At 36.8% G+C, this 24,158-nt stretch overlaps 3 protein-coding genes and 1 long non-coding RNA gene across 9 annotated transcripts; 3 read left to right on the forward strand and 1 right to left on the reverse strand.

Moving 5' to 3' along the window:
- On the reverse strand, positions 1,135-22,229 carry LOC109716091. 6 transcript variants are annotated; one of them, XR_002217826.1, is made up of 5 exons: positions 22,133-22,229; positions 20,838-21,035; positions 19,188-19,718; positions 5,249-5,298; positions 1,135-1,165 (listed from the first exon to the last, which is right to left on the reverse strand). It is a non-coding gene; the product is annotated as an uncharacterized LOC109716091 (long non-coding RNA). The 6 variants fall into 6 exon arrangements; XR_002217828.1 differs by lacking the exons at positions 1,135-1,165; positions 5,249-5,298 and adding an exon at positions 2,960-3,076; XR_002217825.1 differs by lacking the exon at positions 1,135-1,165 and having other exon boundaries at positions 5,013-5,298.
- Positions 2,677-4,930, forward strand: LOC109716089 (pectate lyase-like). The gene is made up of 5 exons (XM_020241400.1): positions 2,677-3,097; positions 3,175-3,826; positions 3,930-4,033; positions 4,138-4,276; positions 4,367-4,930. The coding sequence occupies exons 1-5, from the start codon at positions 2,895-2,897 to the stop codon at positions 4,586-4,588; spliced, it is 1,320 nt and encodes a 439-aa protein (XP_020096989.1). The 5' UTR covers positions 2,677-2,894; the 3' UTR covers positions 4,589-4,930.
- LOC109716086 (receptor kinase-like protein Xa21) lies at positions 5,374-9,440 on the forward strand. Its single transcript, XM_020241397.1, has 2 exons — positions 5,374-8,605; positions 8,892-9,440. Exons 1-2 carry the CDS (start codon positions 5,830-5,832, stop codon positions 9,266-9,268), a joined length of 3,153 nt encoding a protein of 1,050 aa, XP_020096986.1. The 5' UTR covers positions 5,374-5,829; the 3' UTR covers positions 9,269-9,440.
- Positions 18,717-21,389, forward strand: LOC109716087 (receptor kinase-like protein Xa21). The gene is made up of 2 exons (XM_020241398.1): positions 18,717-20,492; positions 20,851-21,389. Exons 1-2 carry the CDS (start codon positions 18,725-18,727, stop codon positions 21,225-21,227), a joined length of 2,145 nt encoding a protein of 714 aa, XP_020096987.1. The 5' UTR covers positions 18,717-18,724; the 3' UTR covers positions 21,228-21,389.

Consider the following 24,158-nt stretch of genomic DNA (forward strand, 5'->3'; position numbering starts at 1 on the left):
ATAATATATATATTATATATATATAATATAATTATGTTAGATTGTTGATATTTGCGAGTTTTAAATTTTAATGAAAGATACGTTGTAGATGAGAGATGAGTTCACTATGATTGATTGAATGAATTAATTAAATATGATAATTTTAATAAATAAAAAATATTTAAAAATAATATTAAATAGAAAATTCGATAATTATAAAAAAATTTGATAACTATTAATAATATAGATATATATATATAGAATTATGCTACTATACTATCAATAGTACCAACCCCTTGGTACTATTGAGTTTTCGGCCGTTGGATGAAAGGATGTGCGGTTAGGATGATAGTGGTCCCCGGTTAAATTGATAGTGGTCCCCTAGGGTTGAGTGAGTGGTCGGTTTAATAGTATAATCTAACGGGTGGAAATGATCAAGGGGTAGATCTAATGGTCGAAAACTCTATAGTACCAAAGGCTTGGTACTATCGGTAGTATAGTAGCCGGACTCTATATATATATATATATATATATATATATCTTATTTGATGTTTCAATAAAATTGTAAAATATATCTAATTTATTTATATTTTTATTTAAAGTTTATTCTTGACTATCATTTATTAGGCAGATTTGAATTTTAGAAGTATTGATTTAAAAAGTCGGATATATTTCTGAAATATATAAGAAATTTGAGGGAATGCGCCCGTAGGCAAAGTGCACACGTTTTGATAACTATCCTGGATGCGTTACGTTAACGAATAGGACTCATATCTCCCCCTTTGTTTTCAATTAAATTTTTATACTTCGGAGGTTCGGGATAAGGTTTACAGACAAGCTCAAAAAGAAAAAAGAAGTTTGGAAGTAACTTAAAATTTTGCATCTTCAATACTTAAAAATAAGGTGAGAATTTCTATCGAAGAAGTTTTCACGAATATTTTATTCCAATCTAGTAAGAAATTTTTTGAGAAATAGATAACACGCTACCTGCTTCATTCAATAAGAAAATGAATTTAGCTATATTGATTGAGAAAGTCATGGTCTTGAGATGAGAAACAAGTACGATAGAAAAAAAAAAAAAAAAAAAAAAAGCAAATGTGAAACTGAAATACAGACGACCCCTAGTAAGAATTGCTCTACACGCTACCCGCTCCAATCTAGTAAGAATTGCCCCGCCCGAGATTCACTACAATTCAAGATATGGAGATTTGTCATGTTTGAAAAATTCATGGTAAATTTGCACAACAATATCATGTAGAGTAATACTATTCATACGCTCTATAGGTGGGTGTAAAGCTTACATCCATAATTTTTCTATGATCCATATTCACCTACTAGTCATAGTAATTTTTTTAAAACAAATAATTTCATACGTATCCATCCTCTAATCTTGAATTACATGGATACTCCTCCAAAACTATCAATATAAAAGATGCTCATCTAATTTAGAAAAATTATCATAAGTACCCAAACAAATAGTATTTTATTAAAAACTAAATAAAAATTCTCATTTTTCCCATTATATGTTATCTATACCTTTTTATTTAACTTAATTGAAAAAATTATAAATACAATTGAATGTGTACTAATTAAAAATTAATTAATTGCAACATACAAAACTATACAAATAGTAAATAAAAAAGTATATATTAATTGCAACAAAGAACAAAATTGATTCACAAAAAATATAATATAATTTTAGTTTCAACTAATTATTTGTTATGATTAATTAATATGATACCCATATGATATCGATAAAAAAAAAATTTGAGTACACAAAAAATGCATTCATAAACTGAGTGACAAATAAAGATGAAGTTATTTTTTAATAAAAAATAAAATTTATTAGCCCTGCATTACACTGCACATATTATCTATAATTAAGTATAACTAGGAATAAATTAGCCCAAAAATGCATAATTAATGTGCAGAAGGGCATTTTTAATATAATGCATTAACTTACAAGGACAAAAATAATATTGATAATTTTGAAATGATATTCATAATATTTTATATTTTTCGAATGACACGTTTGAATTTGCTCCCTTTTTTTTAACCTAAAGTCCCGCAGAATTGTATTAATTCTTGAATCGAGTAGTATGTAAGATGCACGCTCTATAAGGCACATTTTTTGTAAAAAAAATTAATGAAAAGTTTCAATATAGAAATTTTTTTAACAGTATTGCTCAAAAACCTCATCACCCAATTTAATTGTTGTATCAACTCTAAATCAATCTACCGGCCGTCCCTAAAGCGAGTGGCAAAGGATTTGATAGTTGCTATCCGAGATCCCAAATTCGAATTCTAGTTGATTGATATTTCCAACTAAGTTTATTTATAAATGAAATAAACGATACGGGTAGCGTACTATCTATCTTTCTCAAAAAAAAAAAAAAAAAACTCTAAATCAATCTAAAATTATAATTTAATTAAATTATAAACTCTACTTAAAGTGAAATGTATGGGTAGGATTCAAGTTTTATGGGGAGTATGTTTTTTTTTTTTTTTTTGATTAAACAGGGTTAAACCCTATTTTTTTTATGGGGAGTTTGTTAGTGCGACTAACTACTCTTTTCTCCTCCTCCCTCCCACCCCGACTCCCAAAACCATTGCAGTTGCCACCAAACTACGTACCAGCTCACAAGGACAGAAGATTTACTCATCAATGGCTCTCCTCCCTCCTCGCTTCATCTGTTGGCACCCCTTCCCCCTCCCACCTAATATTAGACCACCCTTCTCGCCTTATATAAACCCCTCACCACCATCTCTACCCTCACTACACCATAGTCCTCTCCGATCTTCATACATTTCTCCGAGCTGTACCGCTCGGCTGGTCTGGTTGGGTTCGGTGGTCTCGGCTCGAACAACGCCTCTCGGCCCACCACTTCAACGCAAGAAGATCGTTCGGAGGAAGCATGGAGGGCCTTCGATATCACAAGCCGAGCTACTTCTTCTTCGTGTCCGTCCTCTTCCTGGCCTACGCGGCGGTGTCTAGCGCCGACATCAGCGACGACGAGTACTGGCGTAAGAAGGCCGAGGAGGCCGAAGTGCTTGCCCACGCCGCTTACGATCCCGACCCGGAGGGCTCCACCTTCAGCTTCAATAGAGAGGTTCACAGGTAACATATATAAAGTTCCGCTAGAATACTATTGATTGGATTAGATGTTTATATAACACATGCGGACTTGCATGCAGAGCCCTGGAAAGGAACAGTACGAGGAGGGGACTCCGTCGGCGGTACACAGGTCCGTGCCTGGCGACGAACCCAATTGACCAGTGCTGGAGGTGCCGGAAGAACTGGGACAGGCACCGCAAGCAGCTGGCCTTATGCGCCAAGGGCTTCGGCTACCGCACCACCGGCGGCAAGAACGGCGCGTTCTATGTGGTCACCGACCCCTCCGACGATGATCTTGTGACCCCCAGGCCCGGGACGCTCCGCTATGGCGTGATCCAGCCGGAGCCGCTGTGGATCATCTTTGCCCGGAGCATGACGATCCGCCTCGCAGAGGAGCTCATGATCAACAGCGACAAGACCATCGACGGGCGCGGGGCGCTGGTGACGATCCAGAACGGAGCCCAGCTGACCATCCAGAACCAGCACAACATCATCATCCACAACATTCGGATTAAGAATATCAGGGCGGCATCCGGTGCAGTGATCCGGGACTCCCTTGAGCACTACGGGGTGAGGGGCAGAACCGACGGCGACGGCATCTCCGTGCTCGGGTCCACCAACATCTGGATCGACCATGTGTCGATGTCAAACTGCGAGGACGGCCTCATTGACGTCATCAACGCCTCCACTGCAGTAACCATCTCCAACAGCCACTTCGCGTACCACAACGATGTACGTGTTTGCGTTGCTAGCTCTTTTTAGAGAATAACATTTTCTCCTTTATAAATTATATATATAATTGTAGAGTGCTAAAGTTGTTTTCTTATTTACTCAGGTGTTGTTGTTAGGCGCCGACAATGAAAATGAAAAGGACGCCATAATGCAGGTGACGGTTGCCTTCAACCACTTTGGGGAAGGCCTAGTGCAGAGAATGCCAAGGTTCATATATACACTCGTCATTTAAACATAGACGTACATACACACATAAATACACATATATAACTATTTTTCCTCCCTTTCTTTCAATTACTTCATGTATTTAGGTGCCGATGGGGTTTCTTTCATGTGGTGAACAATGACTACACACACTGGCAGATGTACGCAATCGGCGGAAGCCAAAATCCCACGATCATCAGCCAAGGGAACCGATTTACCGCTCCTAATATAAATGGTGCCAAAGAGGTATTGTGGAACTAGCAAAACTAAGTCTCGATGCATGTACAGCAACGAGAGAATTAGCTTCAGTAATTAGCTTGATATACTGATGTGCAGGTGACCAAGAGAGAGTCTATGAACGAGGCAGAATGGAGGAATTGGGTATGGCGGTCGGAGGGCGACGTGCTGAGGAACGGAGCATTCTTCATCGAGTCAGGAGGTCTGAACAAGAGGAGCTTCTCGAGCAGGGATTACATTAAGGCGAGGCCCGGGACGTGGGTCCGCAGCCTCACCCGCTTCGCCGGCTGGCTGAACTGCCGGGTCGGCAAGCCGTGCTGATTATTTAGCACGCAACGGGAGGAGAGAAAGAAGAACACGAGAGACTTTGGAAAGGAGATCGCGGAGTACATGCATGTGTGCATGTACTTGAAACAGAGAGAGAGAGAGAGAGGACGAGGACGAGGACGAGGAAGGAGGAGGAGAGAAAGAGTGGTGGACGTGGAAGTGAAAGATTGGAGGAGACTAAATATGCATTTGTTATTTTATTTGACAAAATATAAAAATATAAATTTATTGGGAATTCACATTATTATTATTATTATATGCTGTTCTCGAACTCTGACCGAAAATTTTAAAGTATTTACATTTCCTAACCGAATTCGCAGACGATTACTGCATCATATACTAAAATCACTGCATCAGAAGAGCCATGAAAATTCCTTCCCTATAATACGCCGCAATCCTAGCAAGGATAAGAACACTAAACAACTTAAACTTGACGATTTGGTGAGCTGTAATAATTAAGTTCATCTTGATTGAATATTAAATGCTATTTATCTTAGTCCTAAAGCAAACGTTAAATAAATTCCTGCTTGGTCATAGAATTGACCAATGGGAATCAAACAAGCGGTTAGAGACAAGCTAATAAATCCGAGGTCGATCTCATGCACTCTTTAGAAAAAAAAAACAAAAGGTCAAAAACAGAGACCATGACGTCACCTGACATTTGGTCAAACCGATGCGTAATTTGGTCCAAGCTCTTATTCAACCTATATCAAAATAAATGCAAAAGGAGTATTAATTAGAAAATTAATAAAGTTTGTTTGTTACTGTAACAGTCAGGTCAGGTACAATTCGTTTTCCTGACAAATTGGCGATTAGCATTCAGAATAATTTTTTTTAAAAAAATTCCTGAGAGCAATTAGCACTACAAAGTCCAATTAGTGGCAGAGCATACAAACTATATATCTTTCTCAATAATTCAATAAATTGCACCGTCCACAGACTTTGGATAGAAGGTAGTATTCAATTGTTGACTTGATTGTCCTGAGGCTAAACAGAACATGACTCCCGGCCTACAAAGCGCCAAATTAACCGATTTGTCGATTCTCAGGGAAGAGTTGACTCTATTAAATAACGAGAAATCAAATCAAAGGATATGATTTCTTTCACTTATTAGATTATGACTTGCTGTCACCTTTGCTCAAGCTTGCTCACACTCCTTCCTGGTCTCAATAAAACAGGGGAAAGCTCAAGCCATTCTCTTTAAAACTACATCTTTTGATCCCCATCACTTACAAATGGTTCTAATGGAGCTCCCACTCACCTTTATAGCAAAGCTAAAGCTGCTTTTGATCCTTATACATACCACCTATCTCCTCGTATTCGCAAGCTCGTTATCCCTTGTCGGAAACAAAACTGACCATCTTGCTCTCCTCTCCTTCAAGGCTTCCATAATCGACGACCCGTCCGGAACTCTATCTTCGTGGAACGACACCCTTCCTTTCTGCAAGTGGGCTGGCGTAACGTGCGGTGGCCAACACCCCGACAGGGTTGTAGCCTTAGACCTGGAATCATTGAACCTGACCGGTATGATCTCACCCTTCATAACGAATCTAACCTTCCTTCGAAGGCTACATCTCCCTTACAATAAACTATATGGTCCTATACCGAGTGATATCGGCCACTTGACAAGGCTGAGGTTTCTCAACCTGAGTTATAATTCACTGGACGGGGAGATTCCGAGCAGTATTGCCCGCTGCTCGGCCCTCAAATGCATTTGCTTGGGTGCAAACAAGCTAGAAGGGCGACTCCCGGCATTTCTTAGAAATTGCACAGAGCTGGAGATCATAAGCTTGAGGGCTAATAGGTTACATGGAGAGGTTCCCTCTGCGCTAAGTACCTTAACAAAGCTTCTTAGGCTGATTTTAGGAACAAATAATCTCACTGGAGGAATACCATCTTCGTTGGGTAATCTCTCGACTCTCTCTATCTTTGATGTAGCTGATAATAATCTCGAAGGCAACATTCCTGACACGCTTGGAAAGATTACCAACCTAGGAGCCTTTCAAATATGCATCAACCAGTTCACAGGAACTATTCCTTCATCCATATACAACCTCTCATCAGTATGGTGGTTTCACGTAGCCGAAAACAAGCTCACTGGAACCCTTCCATCCAATATCGGCTCTTCTTTTCCTACGCTTCAACACTTTCTCATGTACCAAAACCAATTTGAAGGGCAAATTCCTTCATCACTGGTTAATGCTTCCGGGTTAATACGCATTGAACTAGCGGGGAATCGATTTACTGGACCGGTGCCGCCTAATTTAGGAGTTCTAAAGAACCTTGTTGAGGTACTACTTGCTTCAAATCAAATAGAGGATGGAGAAGCCAATGGGTGGAGCTTCTTAACTTCTCTCACCAACTGCACTAGCTTACAAGTGATAGACCTATATGACAACAAGCTCAAAGGTAGGTTCCCAAATATAGTTTCCAATCTCTCCACAGGGCTCCAAAAGCTCTCAATGAATAACAATCAAATTACAGGAAACATTCCTGAAGGGATTGGGAATTTGTTGGGCCTTACCGCTCTTTATCTTGAACAAAATTTTCTCACAGGCCCGATTCCTGATACAATAGGAAAGTTACGAAAGCTAAACGTATTAAGCTTGCACGAGAATAGGATTTCTGGGCAAATCCCGTTCTCATTAGGAAACCTAACAAGCTTGACCAGACTCACTTTAGATCACTGTGATCTACAAGGTCCCATACCAACAAGCTTTGATGGTTTACAAAATCTTGAACTGTTGGACCTTTCTTCTAATAAGCTTAATGGTACCATACCAAAAGAATTAGTGAGCCTCTCTTCACTATCACGATATCTTACTTTGCCAAATAATTCTTTGCATGGATCACTACCAATAGAAGTAGGCAGTTTGAGAAATATAGAATTATTAGATGTATCAGAAAATAATCTGTCTGGTGCAATCCCTACAAGCCTTGGGCAATGTCAGATCGTGGTATACCTTTATTTGGAAGGCAACAGCTTTGAAGGACCAATTCCTGAAACCTTAAGCAATCTGAAAGGCATACAAGAATTGGATCTTTCGAGAAACAAATTATCAGGAAAAATTCCAGACTTTCTTGAAAGATTGCAATCTTTGCAGCGTCTAAATTTATCCTTCAACAATTTCGGCGGTGAAGTTCCTACAGAAGGAGTTTTTGGTAATCTAAGTGCTATCTCAATTCAAGGAAACAAGGAACTGTGTGGAGTTTACCCAGGGTTGCACTTGGAAGCATGTCCAACCCAAACTAAAAGGAGAAAAAGAATTCAAACCCACATATTAATCATCATTCTTGCTGCTGCATTTTCTTCTTTTCTTCTTCTCATTTCTGTTTATATTATTATACATCGGTGTAAAAGATCAAGAAAAATGACTGTAGATACAGTCCCAGATATGAATCACTTTCAACAAGTTTCTTACTCCTATCTGGCTAAAGCAACGGATGGGTTCTCTCAAGAGAATTTGATTGGAGTAGGAAGCTTCGGTTCTGTGTACAAAGGAATGGTGCGCGAAGAAAGGAAGGTTGTTGCTATTAAAGTACTCAACCTTCAACAACACGGAGCTTCAAGGAGTTTTATTGCCGAATGCGAAGCATTGAGAAATATCAGACATCGGAATCTTGTAAAGATTATAACCGTGTGTTCTAGCATAGATTTCAACGGTAACAATTTCAAAGCCCTAATTTACGAGTTTATGCCCAATGGGAACTTAGAAGAGTGGTTGCATCCCAAAGATGGTGACTTAGGAGAGCCAAGGAGCTTGAGGTTTATACAGAGGCTGAATATTGCCATTGATGTGGGATCAGCATTGGACTACTTGCATAGCCATGGGCCAAACCCAATGGTTCACTGTGATCTAAAGCCGAGCAATATTCTTCTCGACAGTGACATGTCTGCTCATGTTGGTGACTTTGGTCTGGCAAGGTTTTTGTGGAGAGCAAACTCCATGAAAATGGGAAATGCCAGTAGCTCCAATAGAATTAGAGGAACCATTGGATATGTTGCTCCAGGTATGGGTTTAGTGTATCCTTTATTTCCTAGTTTCAGGATATTTTGAACAACTTCATTTTCCTCTGTTGTTCTGCATATGATTATACGAATCAAATCTCTAAGAACTTTCATCGTAAAAACAATTCCTAAAAAGGAAAAGATAACTCCTATTATACTTGTTATAAATAAGATTGACCAGTAGATACTCCGCTTCTGCATGTTCAGTTCAAAAGTTTTCCTTCTACAAAGATGCTTGCAAATTTTTTTCTCCTTTTTACTTGCTTTACTAACTTAACTCATGTGCAGAGTACGGAACGGGCAGCCGAGCCTCAGTTCAAGGAGATTTATACAGCTTTGGGATACTTATTCTGGAGATATTCATCGGAAGGAGACCGACCGATGAGGTATTTAAGGATGGTTTGAGCCTACGAATATTCGCCGAGATGGCATTCCCTGAGAATTTGATGGAAATAGTAGATCCACAACTGCTAATGCAGCAAAACAGAGAAGCAAACGAAAATGCCCATGCTGCAACTATATCAACAGAGGAGATGCTCAGGTATTTAGAGCCTCTGATCAGAATGGGCCTCTCGTGTTCGATGGAATTACCAAAAGAAAGGATGGCCATGGATGATGCACTTAGAACAATGCATGCTGTGAGGAATGCATTTTTTCAAGGTTAAAGCTTCGAGCTACGGTATAAATAATATTGTTGTATTGTATTGGGTTTCAAATCTAAGTATGTGCCACTGTCCCCTCATCATTTGAATCGCAAAACACAATCAAACTAGATTCGCAACACAAACACCAAAGTTGGACTAAATTAGAGCTACAGTACAAAGAAATCTACACTGTTTGGGGATCTCACCTGGGAGAAATTAGGGCTTCGATGCAATCGTTCGCTTTGAAGAAGGAATAGGTAGAGGCGAAAGAGGAGATGGTCGAGGATGGAGATTGGGGGTTAGGGTTTCGAGAGGAGCGGGGGAGAGAGAGAGAGATCGAGAAAGGAGATCGACGCATCTCCATTTTTGAATAAAGGCGGGAACACGCCGATGCACGGCGCTTATTATATACACATACACCGAGTTTTTTTTTTTTTTTTTTTAAGTTTTATTTGGGGTTAATTTCATACAGCTCCCCGCAAATATAATAAATGACAAATATATTTATATAAAATTTAATTTTTATATATTATTTTTATAAAAATTTTGATGTTTTCAAATATATCTCTCTAATTTATTACCATTAGAGAACAATTAGAGAACTATTTATATTTTCAATTTTGTCATCGCAAATATACTTCTCCAAAAATCATAACAGTATAATGTAAAGAGATAAAAAAGTCAAGAACTAAACGGAATTACGTATTTAATTATGATTAACTAAAATTTTCTAATGGATTGAAAAATCAGGACTTTTGTATGAACACTTTGTAGGAATATATTTGTCATTCACTATATTTGTAGGACCTGTATGAAATTAACCTTTTTATTTTTTTGTTGTTTAAGTGAGAAAAGAAAGGAATAAATAAATGACACCTGCACAATATACAGATATGCACCTAAACTTGTGAAAAAATAAAATTTTTTTATTACATTTTTTTCTATAAATAAAATAAAATTTCAAACACTCGCAGGAACGACAACGGTTTGAATACTGAAGTATATAATTTTGTGTCTCTATTTCTAGAGTAAATAATTCAAGCATAAAAATCGTGTGATGATGACCATGCAGTTGGTTTTCCCTAGTCATGCTGTCCAAGTGTGTCGATGCCAAAGATATGCAAAATTACATGAATATTCTTGCAAAAAAATGGGTGTACGCAAGCGCACCAACAATAACTATATATCCACACATTTGGTTAGTTTTTCTCGTGATCACACTTTCCAAGTGAATGCCTGATTTTTAATAGGATTATGAATGCAAATAAATAAAATTTTAACAATTTTAATTAGGATTCTAATGAAACGAGAATGATAGAAGATCAAAAGCAACCATTTTAAGTTGGTGATAACTTTTTAGTTAAATTAAAAATATGAATACCATACAGATTGTCCTTAGAGCAAGTGGCAAAGGGCTTAGTGGTTGGTATTTGAAGTCCCAAGTTCGAATCTAGTTGATTCATATTTCTAGCTAAATTTATTCATAAATAAAATAAACGAAGTGGGTAGAATGCTGTAGAAAATACATTACAGTGAAAAGGATATCCCATAATAAAAAAAAGAAAAAGAAAAAAAGAAGGCACACCTGTAGGGGTGGAAACGAGCCGAGCTCGAGCGAGCTTATGTCAGCTCAAATTCGGCTTGAAATTAATTTCGAGCCTAAATCTAGGCTCAAGCTCGGCTTGAAATTAATTCGAGCCGAGCTCGAGCGAGCCGAGCTCGAGCTCTAAACGAGCCGATTGAAATTCTCAACATTATATAATCAATAGTTTAATTTTTATAGAACATTACCTATAATTTGATGCAACATGTCCAATAGTTCAAAATACAAAATAATTATAAGAAATGTGAGCTAGGGTGACTTCCTGACTGGATGAGGGTCTGAGAGAGAGAGAGAGAGAGAGAGAGAGAGAGAGAGAGGAAAAAAAGTAGGGTTTTGGGAATTTGAATGTTATCATATTTTAGGATTATGTGCAACAGTGAAAGTCTGAAAGAGAGAGTGTGTTATGTAAATTTAGAGTTGGGCTCAATTGCACGGTTGTACTTGTTTGGGTTTATTTGATGGCCAACAATAATAGCCCAAATGTAAATTAAAGCTTATATATAATTAAAATACATTATATATATATATATATATATATATAATATATATATAATACTATATATATAAATCTGCACTATACTTTATGAGTATTGGCTCTTTTAATACTCATAAATTTTCGACCCTTAGATTTATTCATTAATTGTTTTCATGCGTTAGACGCGTTAATCATACTAATTTACCAAACTACCACTCAACCTTAGAGGACCACTATATTCTAAGTGAGAACCACCAATCATGCCTAACCACACATCCCATCAATCACGGTTAAAAAATTTATGAAGTAGAAGGGGGTCTATACTCATAAGAGTATAGTAGCCCCAGCATATATATATATATATATATGTATATATATATATATATGTATATATATATATATATATATATATATATATATTTTTTCGAGCTTTTCGAGCTTTTCGAGCCTAATTCGAACAAGCCGAGTAATACTCAAGCTCGGCTTGAAATGAATTTTGAACCTTTTATTTTGTTCAAGCTCGGCTCATTTAATTTCGAGTCGAGCTCGAGCGAGCCGAATATCGAGCCGAACACGAGTCGAACGCGAGCCGGCTCGCTCGTTTGCCAGCCCTACACACCTGTGCCTGCATTACATGCTCTATAAATAGGACCTGCAAACAAGAGCACTATGAGGCAAAAGAGAGGAGTAGATACAAGGAAACAATGGCTAGTGGAGCAACTTCTAAGGTTGGAAAAGTGTTGATATTAATAGTGCTTGTCACCTTTGTTATATCTCCAGGTAAAATAACTATCCTCCTCTTATGTCCTTTCAAATAGATGTAATTATTATTATTATTATTATTTTTTCAAAGATAGATAGCACGCTACCCGCTTTGTTTATTTTATTTAGAAATAAATTTAACTGAAAATGTGAATCAAGTAGGATTCGAACTTGAACCTCGAGTACCAATCAGCAAACGCTTTGCCACTTGCTCTAGGGACAGTCGGTAAATGGATGTAATTAATATGAAGTAAACTTATGTTGTTAATAATATATATTTGTTCCGCATTATATAGAAATAAGAATTCGGGCATTTCTACCTTTGTAGCTTCAATTCTTCTATTTAATTACTTTTTCACTCTCTCTTTTGTGCTGTTTAATTTCATCCTAGTACATCCTGAATACAATCTCCGTACCCTATTCAATAAAAATAATTTAAACAAAAAAAAAAATTGATGAACAAGTGTACAATATAAGAGGTATGAATATTCGTTTTACTTTGGAGCTTAATTTTAGATCTACTTCCCATTTTTTATAATTTTCTTTGTTTGTGGTCTTATTGCAGTTAATGCATATCATATAAGAAGATGCATTGGTCACTGCGGATTGCACTGCACCGGAAAGCACTGCATCACGAATTGCAACGAGCGTTGCGCAAAATTAGGGTATTTTGAAGGCAGATGTATTCGTCGGGGGATCGATATTCGTATCCGTCAGTGCTGTTGTTCTTAAGACGTGAACGTCGTCGTCGTCGGTGATCGAACCTATGCATGAGGATAATACTTAATTTTGCTTTATCAACTCAATAAAGATGCTTTATTAGCTATGAAGTTAGTATGAAGAGGGTGAACTCTCACCCTTTATATTTTATGGTATAAGGCGATGTATATCAGCTCTTAACGATAAATTAAAGGATAATGCATCAAAAAACCCTTACTACTCAAGGTTACTCGGATGTTTATGTGTTGGTTGATGAGAATTATGATTCAACGGTTGGGACATAGTTCAAATGTCTCTAAACACAATTTCTAATCCAAATGTCCAAATTTGTTCGCATGTCCTCCTAAACTAATCTCAAATTAAATTTATACTATAAAATTTTGAACTATATCTCTAAGTCGGCCTGATGGTATCAGAGTAAGAGATCCTTAATTAAAATGGAGGTTCTGAGGTCAAATCCTAACAAAGTCTGCGTCTTGATACAATCTGATTCCATATGGGATTCAACCGAGGTAAGAAGACCAGAGTTCTATATACTAAATCCTTAGCCATCAAACATGGCTTAAAATGACCGGATTGATACAAACTCTGCGTCTTGATCCAATCTGATTCCATATGGGATTCAACCGAGGTAAGAAGACCAGAGTTCTATATACTAAATCCTTAGCCATCATACATGGCTTAAAATGACCGGATTGATACAAACTCTGCGTCTTGATCCAATCTGATTCCATATGGGATTCAACCGAGGTAAGAAGACCAGAGTTCTATATACTAAATCCTTAGCCATCATACATGGCTTAAAATGACCGAATTGATACGATTCTTACATAACATATCACTAACAATGAAACTGGTATACCGATCGACTATAGCGCAAGTGGCAAAAGGGTTAGTGGTTGGTATCCGAGATCCCAAGTTCGAATCCTGGTTGATTTACATTTCCAGCTAAGTTTATTTCTAAATTGTTTCAATTTTTTATAAAAGAGCTAACTGAGATGTGGGCTAAAATGTTAGAGCCTTTATAATTTACCCCAGCATGTCACATTTAGAAAAAAATTTCTACAAAAAAAATCACAAGGTTCAAATTAGCCTATCAGTAGCCTAGTCGATTAAAAGCCCGAATTATCCCATTAGAAAAAGGGGATTATGAAGGTCAGTTAAGAGCATTAGGACCCAAAAAAAACCAAAAAAAAAAAAAAAAAAACAAATTAAACATTTAATGTGACTTATTACACAATTGAATTAGCAATTAATACATCATCCACACGTTTCTTGATTATAAAATCAATTCAAACTCAAAAAGTTTGCAATATAAATGTAAATTTTATTATTGCACATATATATAACATGATTTGACCCTGAGTAATGGCTTTGTAGAATAACCATCAACGCAAAGGGTGAGCTGAAAATGTGAATCAACGATTCGAACTTAGGTCTCGGATACCAACCACTAAGTCCTTTACCACTTGCTTTAGGAACGTAACTTTCCTGTTCACGTAACTTCAAATGACGAAAACCCCTCGTCTGCAGAATATTTTTCCTCTTAAAAACAAAAAAATCAAATCTATTTTTTTTTTTCTGGTTTGAATTGGGCAGCTTGGCTTCCCATATACCTAAACCCAATTACCCACCAATCAATCTCCTCTTCCCAAGGAAAAACCTGTTTCTCCTATTAAATCCTTAGAGGATCCTCAACTCTTTTTTTTCCTCTTTTTTGTACATTTTGTGTAAATGTAGAAAGATCCAACTTTTGTGCTGAAAAAAGAATTGACAATTGCCATTGTTTGCTTCCATTGAGAAATACAAGGAAGAGCTGAGGTGGATATTTTGTAACATGTCACCATCCCAGGCCTGCAATTTTCTAATTCTTGCCAACCTTTTCCCCTCAACCCTCATGCTCTTTCATTTCAGCCTCTTTCTTGTTAGAAATTCCCATATAAATAATTTTACATCAAATAGTTAATTAAAGAAAGTAAAAAATGTAATTTTTGTAATAGACTTAAGATTTGAATTGAATAGATTTTATTAGATATATCAGATCTTTTGAACTAATGTGACTTTGGATGGAACTAATAATCTAATCAAAACTACTAGGCAACAAATATCATGAATAACTCACTGATAACTATATTTAGTGATACTTCATGGATGATATGTTTCAACTACTATTTGAAACTGCAGCTTCGTTGCTGCGAATCACTTAAAGCTGATGTTTAGCAGCTGAATGAGTCTGGAGGTTCTTGCTAGGAAAAAGATAGTGGCATCATGAGTTTTAAAAATGGAAACCACAATCTACTAAAGAATCTATTGGCAAAAAATTGTTTGGGGGTGTTTGGTTCATCGGAATAGTGAGAAAAAAAAATTTCCGAGAAAAAAGTTTTTCATGAAAATCCTTTTTTCAATTTTTTGTTCGTTTGGTTTCCAGAAAAACTAACTATTTTGTAAATTTGTTTTTCAACATTCATGATAAATTAATGTTTTCGTTTTCCAAATTATTTTAGAAAAACAAAAATACTAGTTTTTCATAAAATTTGAAATGTAGATTTCCAAAAAAAACTTGTTTTCTTTGGAACCAAACGAACTGCCAACTAAAAAAGAGAATTTTCATGGAACTTTTTCTCGAAAAATTTTTTCCCACGCTTTTCCGAAAAACCAAACAACCCTTAGGACAAAAAAAGTCAAAAAAACAATTTCTGCAATACTGAAACAGTAATCTCCCAGTGGATCCAGACATGTACGCACCCGTTTGGTTCGGGGTTAAGGGTGGAATAACCCTTTAACCCCGAAGTTATTTTCAAACACCCAATTTGGAGGGTGGGGTTAGTTAATACCACCCAACCCCACTACTCCAATCAAACAAAACATTATTTTACCCACTATCCCTTTTATCCCATCTATTCCAACCAAACACTATTTTATCTATATCTGGACTAAATCTAATTCTCAACCAAACATAAAATTACTTTAACCTCACCTTAACCCCGAACTTAACTCTATTCCTGGAATAACAAGTTTTTACTTAACCCCGAACCAAACGGTGTAGGGTTTTTCGAATAGCAAATAACTGCTTAGTTGGGTTGATTCGGACTCAGAAACTAAACCGGAGTGCTCAAGCTGAACTCATATACATAACAAAGTCAAGACTGGGTAAAACTCGGCGGCTCTAAAACTCGGCGTGAGTTTTGTGTTCTCACCAAATCGAACTTGCAGGTTTTAATTTGTTCACGCAAACTTAAGGGTGCGTTTGGTTCACGCTATCTTTTAAAGATTCCTAGTAATCCAATAGGAATAAAAAAATATGACGGTGTTTGGCTAAACGCACTAAGTAATCTAGTTGGTAATATTGGATTCATTTGGGAATAAGATTCACCCCAAAAGTACTAATCTCATTCCCTTGAGGGAGGATGAGTATCCTCATATTAATGGATTTGGGTAATCATAATATGTCTAATCTCTTTCTTTCTCCCTACTCGCCGGTTAATTGATATTATTTTTCTTTACACTCTAACCTCATATCTCTCTCTAAACTTATCTTTCTCTCTAAAATTTAACTTTTTTTTTCTCTCTCTAAACTTAGCTTTTTCTCTCTCTTTCTAAAATTTCAATTCTCTTACTCCCTCTAATTTCGACTCTATATCTTTTTCTATTTTTTTAATTATGTTCTCTCTCTCTAAATTATGCTCTCTCCCCTTTTTTTCTAAAAAGATGTTGAAACTTTTAGTAGCATTATCTAAAATTAATTAAAAAATAAATAAATTAATTGTATATTTTTTGTAATATTAAATAATATGGCTAAATAATATTACCGTGCGAACCAAACACAGGAATTCCATATTCTTAGTAATAAAATGAATAGGAATAAGATTCTCGGACATCTTTTCATTCCTAGTAATCTTTCATAATGTGAACCAAATCATGTCGGAGACAACTAAGAGATTGAGCTGAGCTAACTTGACCAAGTTTCGAGTCGACAAGGCAAGTTTAAGTTTTCTAATTATGCTTCCCCTTGAAATTTCGAATGTAAACATAAACTTGACCTTTTCCTTGATCTTCCTGTATTTTCAAACATAGAAATATCCTCTTTGGACATGCGGCCAGCATTGATTAGAAAAAGTGAAGTGGAATAACTTGTCACATATCAACATCCTAAGCTGGCAATTTCCATTTTTCGTCCTACAGACCGTTCAGGGTCGACTTGGATACTACGTTTCGTTATACATTGACTATAACGAAATAAAATCTTACAATATAAGTACCTATCTCTCAAAAAAAAAAAAAAAATCTTACAACATAAGTACGAAGGATTTAAGTTGGCATCTGGTTGAACGAGATTTATGAAGGGAGAGTGATAATTCAATGCCTTTTTCTATTTAAAAAAAATTGATAATGATGTGCTACAAGATTTGCATCATCTAGGATGATGTACATAGAGTATTACAGTATTGCTCTATATTTAACACCAAACAAAAAAAAAGAAGCATTGCTCAATCAAGAAGCGCATGAAAGCGAATAATAGTGTGAAGAGCTTTAATAGAGAAAGGGGAAGGAAAAGCAAAGCAAGAGAGAAAAAGAGAATGACCATAAAAAAAAAAAGAAGCATTGCTCTATATTTTAATATAAGAGATGTAGCATATTGATGTTGTGTTTTGGGGAGCTACGGTGAGATTCACACGGGCAAGATCCAAACACTACGTTCGGGAAGGCATAGCATTTTCTGTTACATTAAAGCAATATGCTGCAGGCCAACATTGTCTTGTCCTAAGGATTTTTTTTTTGGGGGGGGTCCTTTTTCTTTTAACCCATAGGCTGATAGGAGCTTGTGTTCATACTCCCAGCCATTGACAAAGGAGAAATCTATTTTCTATTGCAGGTCAAAGCAAGCCGGCAATTCGCAACAATTTGTAGCATTCTCTTTAGCAGCTAAAAGCAAGCCATAGAAGCCAACAATCTTCTCCTTCTTCTTCTTCTTCTTTTTTTCTCTCTCTCTCTGGAACTTCCGCCAATGACTGTTTTTCTGAAACTACTTCAACTAACTCTCCTTCTGTTTATCTTTCTCGCATCACCCTCACAACAGTCATCCAACACAACTGATCTCTACTCTCTCCTCAGCTTCAAGGCATCGATAACCTCCGACCCCCTCGGCGCCTTATCCTCGTGGAACGATCACAACCGCTCTCTCTCTCTCTGCCAATGGCGCGGTGTAACCTGCGGCAGTCCCAGTCGCCACCAGGGCCGCGTCACTGCTCTCAAGCTAGACTCCCTCAACTTAGCCGGCTCCCTCTCTCCCTCTTTAGCCAACCTCACCTTCCTCACGAAACTCCACCTCCCTGATAACCAATTCCACGGCCAAATCCCTCCAGAACTCGGCCGCCTTCTCCATCTTCAATACTTAAACGTAAGCTTCAACTCTCTTAGCGGGCAAATCCCAGCTAACCTTAGTTCCTGCAAGAACCTTCAAGTCCTAAGCCTGGATAATAACTTGCTGACTGGAGAGATTCCGACTGAGGTTGGGTCCATTTCGAGGCTAGCTCAATTGAGCCTTACCTCTAATAATCTCACTGGAACCATTCCACCTTCTTTGGGGAACCTCTCCTCTCTCACTTTCCTTAGTTTAGCAGAAAATGACTTTGAGGGTACCATCCCAGAGAGTTTAGCCTCTATTTTCAGCTTAAGATACCTGCTACTAACTATTAATCGGATTTCGGGTGAAATCCCTTCTTCTATCTATAATCTTTCTTCTCTTTATTACTTCAATGTGGGAGATAACCAACTCCATGGAACTCTCCCACCATATTTAGGCCACACTCTTCCTAACCTCAAACAGCTTTCCATGTATAGCAACTACTTTGAAGGTTTCATCCCCATGTCTCTCGCCAATGCTTCGGGCCTTCAAGTGATTGGCCTTGATGATAATATGTTTACAGGCCCTGTACCTTCTAATTTAGGCAGGTTGAATGATCTATATTGGGTTATTCTAAGTAGGAACAAGCTTGAGGCGGGAGATTGGAGCTTCTTCACTTCCTTAACCAACTGCAGCAATCTACAAGTACTCGAACTGTATCGGAATGAGCTTGAAGGTGCGTTGCCAAAGTCGATAACCAACTTCTCGGCAAATCTTAATTGGCTCACAATTGGGCAAAATCAGATATACGGGAGTATTCCTATGAATATAGATGACCTAGTCGGTTTAAATGCTCTTTTCATGGAAGAAAACCTCCTCACTGGGATCATTCCTCCAACTATTGGAAACCTCAAGGGGCTACAGAGTTTATGGTTGTTTGATAATAGATTATCAGGGCAGATACCATTTTCCATAGGAAACTTGACTCAGTTGAATGAGTTATATCTAGAGGTGAATGAGTTACAAGGAAGCATACCTTCGAGTTTCGGAAACTTGCAAGCTCTTATCACATTGAACATGTCATATAATAATCTCAGCGGTGAGATACCTAAAGAACTTGTAAGCATCTCCTCCCTTTCGAGATACCTCGATTTAGCGTACAATTCTCTTACTGGATCGTTGCCTTTGGAAGTGGGTAAACTGAATAATCTCCTGCAGTTCAATGTTTCCAACAACAAGTTATCAGGAGAAATTCCTAGCACTTTAGGAGAATGTGAAGTGTTAGTGTACCTATATATGGACAGTAACCACTTTGAAGGGAGTATTCCTCAATCTCTGAGCAACTTAAAAGGTATTCAGGAATTGAATCTTTCAAATAACAACTTATCTGGGCCAATCCCGGCATTTTTGGGTACGCTTCGGTTGTTACAGTATCTGAATTTATCTTTCAATAATCTCGAAGGTGAAGTTCCCACCACAGGAGTTTTTGCAAATTTGAGCTCGAGTTCAGTCACAGGGAATAATATGCTCTGCGGAGGCATTTCAGAATTACACCTCCCTTCTTGTTCTGCCCAGAAGTCGAAAATAAAAGGGGCATTAGTGACGAAAATAGTCATACCTTCAGTGTTCGGACTTGCACTATTTGGTGTACTATTAAGTATATTTTTCTTTCGAAGGCGTAGGGTTAAGAAGTCAGAAAACAGAACATCTTCGATTGGAATCATCGATGGTCAATTCATAAGGGTTTCTTATTCTGATTTGCACAAAGCAACTGATGGGTTCTCTACTTCAAACTTAATCGGAACAGGAAGTTTTGGTACTGTTTATAAAGGGGTGTTAGAAAGCAGTGGTGAAGAAATTGCTGTAAAGGTATTCAACCTTCAGCAAGAAGGATCTTCAAAGAGCTTCATGGCTGAATGCAGAGCGTTAAGAAGTATTCGACACCGGAATCTTCTAAAGGTCATAACTTCCTGCTCAGCTTTTGACTTTGAAGGCAAGGAGTTCAAGGCAATAGTATATGAGTTCATGCCTAATGGTAGTTTAGATGAGTGGCTGCATCCTGAAATGAATGGCCGTGAACGAGTAAGGAATTTAAGGTTTGGTGAGAGGTTGAACATTGCTATTGATGTGGCTTCTGCATTGGACTACCTTCATCAATACGGGCCAATGCCGATTTTGCATTGTGATCTGAAGCCAAGTAATGTTCTTCTCAACAAAGACATGATGGCCCATGTAGGTGATTTTGGGCTTGCAAGGTTTCTCTTCATAAATATTGCTAGCTCATCAGGCATACAAACTTCTACTGTCGGACTAAAAGGATCAATCGGATATGTCGCACCAGGTAAATCTTGTCAATACTTTGCATTCATCATTATGTCTTAGGTAAATATATCAAGCTGACTTTTATCAAACCATGCAAAACAGAAAAAATGTTTAAATAATATCAATCAATAGTCCAAGTGGATTGTAGTTTTTGTAAACTCTCTTTCTTTTTGCCCCTTTTTTTTATTAATACGCATAAGGTGATGCCTTACGAAAATTTGTCAGTACTATTATAAAAGTGCAAGGTGTTAAAGTTATATACAGAAGTTCTCTTGCTATTAATCATTTTTCCCCAATTAATTTTGGAAGAGCTTAAACATTATCAACTGTGTAATAATGAAAATGTTTTATGTTTTATGCTTACATATGAATTGCAGAGTATGGAATGGGAGGCCCAGCCTCGATTCAGGGCGATGCCTACAGTTGCGGAATACTTCTGCTCGAGATGTTTACTGGATTGAGACCAACCGATACAATGTTCACGGATGATGTAAACCTTCACAAGTACGTGAAGATGAACTTTCCTGAGAGAGTCAAGGACATAACCGATCCGATAATGCACCTGCAAGAAGAAAGGGGAAAGATCAGCAACAGCATAGTGGGCAAAGCAGACGAAACAGATAGATTATTGGAGTGCTTGGTATCAATTTTTGGGATTGGTATCAGATGCTCTGAGGATGAGCCAAGTAAAAGAATGCAGATCGAAGCAGTTGTAAAAGAATTGCAGGCAATCAGAGAATCATTTTTCGGTTAGAGATACTCTGCTCGATAGATAGAATTAATTTGGTCGCCCCGGATAAAATGGAGTGACTGCGCCAAGAAAGTAAATATTTACTACTTGTGTTACAATAGAACAAACTGTTCTTTTTCTTTTTTTGAGATTATATTACAAACTACTCGTTCAACGTTCGAATCACTTAGCATCTGTAAAGAACCAAGTAAAGAAAAAGCTTCTCTTAACAATGTCGTGGAATAGGCGGTAGGAATATCACAACTAACAGAAAAGTTGAGCAGATCCTAAACATGAATTTTACTATTCCATATACAGAAATGGCATTCAACCATGTTGGCTCAGAAAATAAAAGAAGTCCCTCAAAGAGTCAAATGATACCATCAACAGCAACAAATATCAAGTGCAGTATCATGTAGGAGTATAAAAGACCACAAAAATGATCAAGTATATAAACAAAGCAGGTAGAAATGTTCATTCTACGTTTTCTGTAAAGGACTCACTTATTCAAATTTAACGCAAGCACCGTCAAAAATTTAAATCTTACACAAAAAACAAGGTTTTATAAATCACTAGAAACTAAATTGCAAATTATTGAGCAAAAATTACAAGGACCAAGTTACACTATTGGGGTGCTACAGGGATGCGAGATGCTCTCACTGCATCAGCATTTACTGGATCAACAACAAAATCTAACAAAAGTTTACCACGCGAGAGCAACTTCTAGGTGCGAAAGTACTCTCTAAAGCCACAACAACTTCACAAGAAAATAATAAATTTCCCAACGTAGAAACAATTACGAGATCAAATGAAGCGTAAAAGGCACATATAGCATATGATCTTAGTTCGATCAATGTCGTAAATCCTAAAATTGAGCTTTTTCAAGTAATGGCTCCGTAGCGATTATCGTGATGGGGGAGAGATCTTACGGTGAGATCCATGGTAGGCGTGGGAGACGAAGCTCATCGAGATCGAGAGGGCGAGCGAGAAAGAGAGAGAATAGGGGCGTTATTGGTTCGCTTCTTTTTAGCTCTGGAATCAGAATCAGACTAGGGGAATTCGTTCGTGGGTGTTTAGTAGGCGAGAGTAACATTTCGATTCCGAACCGACCGTTCCCAGTGCAAGTTGTAAAGGGCTTGATGGTTGGTACCCGAAATTTAAATTCGTATTCTAGTTGATTTACATTTCTAGCTAAGTTTATTTTTAAATAAAATAAATGAGATGGATAGCGTGCTACCTATCTCTCTAAAAAAAAAAAAAAACATTTCAATTTCGATTTCGATTTCCAAGTGGAATGATAATTTTCCGATCACCTCTTTTTTCAATCCAGTCTAGAAGATTTGATTGGAGGTTGAATCCGAACGGAATGATATTTATTTAGATTAATTTTTTTTTATTTTTTTAATTAAAATATGAGTTTAAATTTATAATTTTAAATTTAATTTGAATTTGATTAAAAATTAAAATTTAATCAAGTATTTCGAATCTAATTTATGAATTTGAATTTAAATTAAATTTTAATTTATGTAAAGTTTTATTTAAATTTTATTTAAAACTTAAATTAAATTTATGGATTCAAATTAAATTTTAAATTATAATTTTAAGTTTTAATTTAAATAAATCAAAATTTAGTTTTATATTTTGAATTATCCACTCAACTTCAAAATTTAATTTTTTTAAAAAAATAGATTTAAAATTTAAACATTATTTTAAAATTTTGATGTAAATTTTTAGTATTTAATTTTCAATTTGAATTTAAATTAATATATTATAAAGATAAAATTAGTATATTAATTTGATTACGTTTTTTATATCTATCTGAACCAAACACCAATAATGGGAATGATTTATTATGATTTCGATTTAGGTAACGAATCAAACAGAATTAGATAATGAGTCATTCTGATTCCGATTTCAGCTTATTTCGATTTTGATTCTGACTTCGAACCAAAAGCGCCCTAAGTGTGTGCAATTAAATCAAATTAAAATTTGCCCAATCCCAATCCGACCCGACTCATTGATCGGATTGGGTCTGTTGGGTCCGGGTTGAACCCAACCCAAGTTGGAGCCGTACGTAGATACTAATAACCCTTGGATAAAATACTATTCCAGCTACCACCACCTACCATCATCATCCTAACTCTACATCTCTTCATCCAAAGACTAAAAACTCAAAAGCACCACTCCCATGGTGCTTTTAGGAGTATTCTAGCTCAACTATATATATATATATATATATATATATATATANATTCTAGCTCAACTATATATATATATAGAGAGAGAGAGAGAGAGTCTGGCTACTATACTCTTATGAGTATAGAGCCTCTTGTACTCATAAGTTTTTGATCGTTAGATCTACCCTTTAATCATTTTCACCCGTTAGATTATATTATTCAACCAACCACCCACTCAACCTTAGGGAGCCCACTATCAACCTAACCGTAACCACTTTCATCCCGAGCGTATATTTTTTCATCTGAACGGCTGAAAACTTATGAGTACAAAGGGCTCTATACTCATATAAGTATAGTAGCCCTAGCCTATATATATATAATTGAGCTCCTATGCTTTTAAAAGTACCAAGTCATTGGTGCTTGTAAGTTTTCAGCCCTTGGATTAAAGGATGTGCGGTTAGGATGATGTGGGCCCCCTAGGATTGAGTGGGTGGTTGGTTGAATAGTATAATCTAACGGGTAAAAATGATCAAAGGTAGAGATCTAACGGTAAAAAATTTACAAGCACCAAGTGTTTGGTACTTTTACAAGTACCATAACCGGACTCTATATATATATATATATATATATATATAGAATTAGGCTGGAATACTATTAATAGTAAAACGCTCTTTTTGCTATCAAGTTTTTAACCCTTGGATAAAAAATTGTATGGTCGGAATGATATTAGTCGGTTAGAGTTGAGTAGTCTCCCTAGGGTTGAGTGGTCCCCACTGGG

Source organism: Ananas comosus, linkage group 10 (genome assembly GCF_001540865.1).
Source record: "Ananas comosus cultivar F153 linkage group 10, ASM154086v1, whole genome shotgun sequence".
Taxonomy (NCBI): domain Eukaryota; kingdom Viridiplantae; phylum Streptophyta; class Magnoliopsida; order Poales; family Bromeliaceae; genus Ananas; species Ananas comosus.